A 5,227-nucleotide genomic window follows, 5' to 3' on the forward strand; every position below is an offset into this window, starting at 1 on the left:
TACCAAGGCCTAAATATCATTCAGCAGCCAAGCTTTAGACCTTTAGGTCTAAGGACAGTTTTGAACTCTCTGGATCTTGAGGCAAGATGAGATGGACCCCTCTTTATGGGCCCTAACACACAGAGAGAAACGATTTCTAGAAGAAAAAAAACCCTCTATACTTCAGTATCAAGAAATTCTAGCTAAAACAAAACAGAATTATCCAAAATGCATAACTAAGTTGGTCAGACCGAAAGAAACCAGGATCTGGAAACTAAAAACGATCCCAGAATGGACATGTGTGCCTGACAACACACTGCAGCTGAAGGTTCCAGCTCTGACCTCTAGCTCGGCAATTATGAGACCTACGGGACTAATGCTTGAGTCCTTCTCCGGAGAGCGACTTCTGTGAGAAGCAAGCCTACCACTGAGCTACTCTATGAAGCCTTACACTTCAACACAGAAAGCTTCGTTCCTCTGAGGAGAAAACCGGTTTCCTGCCAGTGATCAGACAATCTCGAGGAGCTAGAGAGATGGCCCGGTGGTAAGGAATGTTTGTTCTTTTTGTGAAGGGCCTGAGTTTGCTTCCTAGAACCTCTGCAACCTAAAACTCCAGCTCTAGGAGCTGGCACGCCTTCTTCTAGCCTCTGAGAATGCCCACCCACATGTGGCACAGACTCACACAGATATGCACACATAAATACATATACAGTTAAAAAACTCAAAACAGCCGGGCGTTGGTAGCACTCGCCTTTAATCCCAGCACTTGGGAGGCAGAGGCAGGCAGATCTCTGTGAGTTCAAGGCCAGTCTGGTCCACAGAGCGAGCTCCAGGATAGCCTCCAAAGCAATACAGAGAAACCCTGTCTCGAAAAACCAAAACCAACCAACCAACCAACCAAACAAACAAACAAACAAAACAAAACAAAAAAATTACCCCCCTCCAAAAAAAATCAAAAATAAGAAAAGAAAAACCTTAAAACAGGGAAAACTAGTATAAAACAAATGGTTTCAGACTTAAAATACTTTTTGTTTCCAGCAGAAGAAAACAGAAAGGTCTCGGGGGGAGAGGGAGGCGTTCCCATATACCAGGCAGCATAGAACTACACACATATTTTCTCATCTCTAAAACATTTGCCAATGTCTTTTTTATTCATTACATTTCCTTTTTTTCTATGTGTTTTTCACATCTTGTACCTTGGTCCCATGCATTTCCCCATCCCTTTGCATCCGCCCTCTGCCCCTGCAGCCTCCTCTGAATAAAACAAAATTCAAGGGGGAGAAAGTAAGACAATAAACATGAGAAAAATTAAGGCGAGGGGGGGGGATTAGAAATCTCATCACGGAAGCTGCAGTGAGACCCAACAAATCATGCTGTCTACTTCTTCGTCCACACATCTCTACTTGCAAGTGTTTATTGTAAAGAGTCATTGGTCTGCTTTGAGGCCCCTGGTCTACACTACATTCAATGCTGGGACCCCACTAGACTCGTCATGAGCATCCCGCTGGCGCCCTAAGTTGTGGAGATACTGCCCCTTTGTGTCGGGTCCCTTCGCGGACTCCAGCAGGTGGTAGATGCGGTGGAGGTTGGTTCGGGTCAAGGCATAACCCTGAGTCTGGACCTGGGCAGCTGTAGGGTTGGTCCACCAGATGGGAAATGGAGACAGCTGTCCCGTGCTCAAGATTTTGGGGCTGACTCACCCACACCTCCGCTAACAGGGTCGAATCCGTGTTGTTGCCCTGACGGATGCAGGGTCTGCTCTCCCCAAGTGCTGCAGCTCGTGGAGGTTGGGGATAGCTCCCCCTCTCTTATGACCACGGGCCCAGCTCCCCCACCTGTCCCAGGAATTGGTGGGCAGGAGGGGAGGGCTTCCCCCCACAGCCCGTGCTGCACAAGACATGAGAAATGGGACAATTCTCTCAAGCTCACATCTTTGTCCCAGGCTCACCCAAGCCTGCACTAACAGGGTTTTGCCGATGCCTTTTACTTGTATTTTATTACATTTTTCCTCTATGTGTATGCACGCTGTTAAATTGTATAAACTTATCTACATGACCAAAGAATCAAATTTACAGAAAAATCATTTAACGGTGACTGTAGTAGATCCATATTTTAATGTTCCTCCTAATAATTTGATGCGCGTTCTGTCCGAAGTAAGGATGGCAACCGTTTGGTGCACACATGTTTTATGGTTTGTGCTTGGCTACTGAAATGTTTTGACATTAAAAGGAAACCTCGAACTTCATATAATTAAGTTTTAGATATATCCTGACAAAGTCCTCTAGGGATCAAATATTTGCCAACATTGCCCATACGTTTCCTATGGCTTTATTCCTCATGTTAATCCTTTAAAACCCATCTACAATAATTTTTTACATGTGTATCTGTGTGTGTGTTTGCATGGATGTGTGAGGTGTGTTCGCTTGTGTAGAGGCCACAGGTCAGTGCTGGGTGTCTTCCTCAATTGCTCTCCACCTTATTAATTAATTTTTTTTTACAGGGCCTCTCACTGAACCTGGACCCACCAATTTGGCTAGACTGGACAGCAGGCAAGTCCGAGGGTCCCTCTCATGTCCTCCTTCCCAGGGCTGGTGTCACAGGCACACACCACCAATCTTTTCCCGGGGGTGCTAGGGTCTGAAGCCAGGTCGTCATGGCTGAACGACGAGCACTTTCCTGACTGAATCATCTCCCCAGCCCTCTATAATAATAATTATTATTTTTTAAATGTCAGCGCACAGCAAACACTTCCTAGCCTCAAGGCCTTCGCTTCACCCTTCCGTTTACTTAGCCGCTAGCTCTCATTCGCCCTTCAGCATTTTCACCCAGGAACACTCTCTTAAGCATACGAATGATTCGTCAAGGTTGGAGTATATAGCTCAGTGCTAAAGCAAACACAAAACGACTCTGGAGAACAGAGAGCCCCCCCCACACACACACACAACGGAATGGTCCAAGACCCAAGACCCTTGGCTCGATCTCCAACACCGTAAAATCGGTTAAAAATAAAATAAAATAACGGACTTATTCCTAACTCCTCCCCAGCTTCTCATCTCAGATCTGTCTTATAGCAACCTGCGATTATGCATTTAATGATTTGACTATTTATTTTATACCTAGCGTACTCTCTCCACGTTGGCATTCCTAATTACACAAGAGAGATGATATCGTTTTCTTTTTGTTTGTTTGTTTTCCTGCAAAGTACCCATTTCCTCATGTCCATGCAATAAGTACTCGATAAGGTTGAACATAAGAACGAGTCAGGAAGCCGGGCGTTGGTGGCACACACCTTTAGTCCCAGCACTCGGGAGGCAGAGGCAGGTGGATCTCTGTGAGTTCGAGGCCAGCCTGGTCTACAGAGCGAGTTCCAGGAGAGCCTCCGAAACAAAACAGAGAAACCCTGTCTTGAAAAAAAAAAAAAGGCAGTATTTTGGGTACCTGGGAGGCGGTTGAGGGGCTGGAGTTCCTCGGCGCAGATTCCGCGGGGAAGGGCCCCGGGAGTCTGCTAGTCGCAGGAGCAGCGAGGCTTTACCCGGAGAGGCGTTTGCACGTGGAGCCCGCGCCTCCACCGTTCCCAGCAGGCTCTGGAGCGCGGCCGAGGGCCACGGGGCGGATTCCGGAGCTGGACTGAACATTAGAAATACTTCAGCCATGACTAAGAGAGAAGCAGAAGAACTGATAGAAACTGAGATTGCTGGAACTGAGAGACCAGAGTGGACAGAAGAGAACATCATGGAACAGACCTACGCTCCAGCTGAATGTGTAAGCCAGGCCATCGACATCAATGAACCAATAGGCAATTTAAAGAAACTACTTGAGCCGAGACTACAGTGTTCTTTGGACGCTCATGAAATTTGCCTGTAAGACATTCAGCTGGATCCAGAACGGAGCTTGTTTGACCAAGGAGTAAAAACAGATGGAACTGTACAGCTTAGTGTACAGGTACTCTCTTACCAAGGGATGGAGCCAAGCCTAAACATTCTTGAAATTGCTAAAATGGTGGAAACGGTTGAAGTGGTCTTTGACCCGGATGCCCACCATGCAGAAGCAGAAGCACATCTTGTTGAAGAAGCCCAAGTGATAACACTTGACGGTACCAAGCATATCACTACTATCTCCGATGAAACCTCGGAGCGAGTGACGAGATGGGCTGCTGCCCTGGAAGGCTACAGAAAAGAGCGGGAGCGCCTTGGGATCCCCTACGATCCTATACAGTGGTCCACAGACCAAGTCCTGCATTGGGTGGTTTGGGTAATGAAGGAGTTCAGCATGACCCCACCACACTCAACATTTCGGGAAGAGAATTATGCAGTCTCAACCAAGATTTTTTTCAGCGGGTCTCTCGGGGAGAACTTCTCTGGAGTCATCTGGAGCTTCTTCGAAAATATGTTCTGGCAAGCCAAGAACAACCGATGGATGAGATAGTTACAATTGACCAGCCTGTGCAAATCGTCCCAGCATCAGCGCAGTCCGATACACCAACTACACTCAAAGTTATAAACAGTAGTGCAAAGACGGCCAAAGTGCAGAGGTCCCCAGGGATTTCAGGGGAAGACAGAAGCTCGCTCGGAAACAGAACAGGTTTAGGAAACAATGGTCAGATCCAACTGTGGCAGTTTCTGTTAGAACTTCTCACTGACAAGGATGCTCGAGACTGTATTTCTTGGGTTGGTGATGAAGGTGAATTTAAGCTAAATCAGCCTGAATTGGTTGCACAAAAATGGGGACAACGTAAAAACAAGCCTACGACGAACTATGAGAAACTCAGCCGTGCGTTACGGTATTATTATGACGGAGGCATGATCTGTAAAGGTCAAGGCAAGAGATTTGTGTACAAATTTGTTTGTGACTTGAAGACTCTTATTGGATACAGGGCAGCAGAACTGAACCGCTTGGTCACAGATTGTGAACAGAAGAAACTTGCAAAGATGCAGCTCCATGGAGTCGCCCAGCCAGTCACAGCTGTAGCTCTGGCCGCTGCCTCTCTGCAGGAAAGGACAACTGAAACCTGGGACCTCCCGGGCATCTAAGGCTTTTCTTAAATATTTGGAGCAAGCTTTGCTCTCACCTTTATTACTGAATTTGAATCTTATTTCTAGGCTGTTCAATCTGATGCATGATGTTTAATAAATACTTCATACTCTTGTGAATTTGGATCTTTTTACTTTGAGCATATATTTTAGAAAATGTGTGTTAAAGAATCTCCACGATGCCTGAAGTGTGAGAGCAGGTTCATCGTGGGATAGTT

At 46.5% G+C, this 5,227-nt stretch overlaps 1 protein-coding gene across 1 annotated transcript; it reads left to right on the forward strand.

Moving 5' to 3' along the window:
* Positions 1-3,426: 3,426 nt before the first annotated feature.
* LOC101823243 (GA-binding protein alpha chain-like) lies at positions 3,427-5,009 on the forward strand. Its single transcript, XM_040728468.1, is given in 2 exon segments — positions 3,427-4,252; positions 4,255-5,009. Coding segments are annotated over 2 exon segments (1,377 nt in total). The 5' UTR covers positions 3,427-3,630.
* The last annotated feature ends 218 nt before the right edge of the window (positions 5,010-5,227 follow it).

The sequence above is a fragment of the Mesocricetus auratus genome, unplaced genomic scaffold (assembly GCF_017639785.1).
Source record: "Mesocricetus auratus isolate SY011 unplaced genomic scaffold, BCM_Maur_2.0 Super-Scaffold_100019, whole genome shotgun sequence".
NCBI classification, from domain to species: domain Eukaryota; kingdom Metazoa; phylum Chordata; class Mammalia; order Rodentia; family Cricetidae; genus Mesocricetus; species Mesocricetus auratus.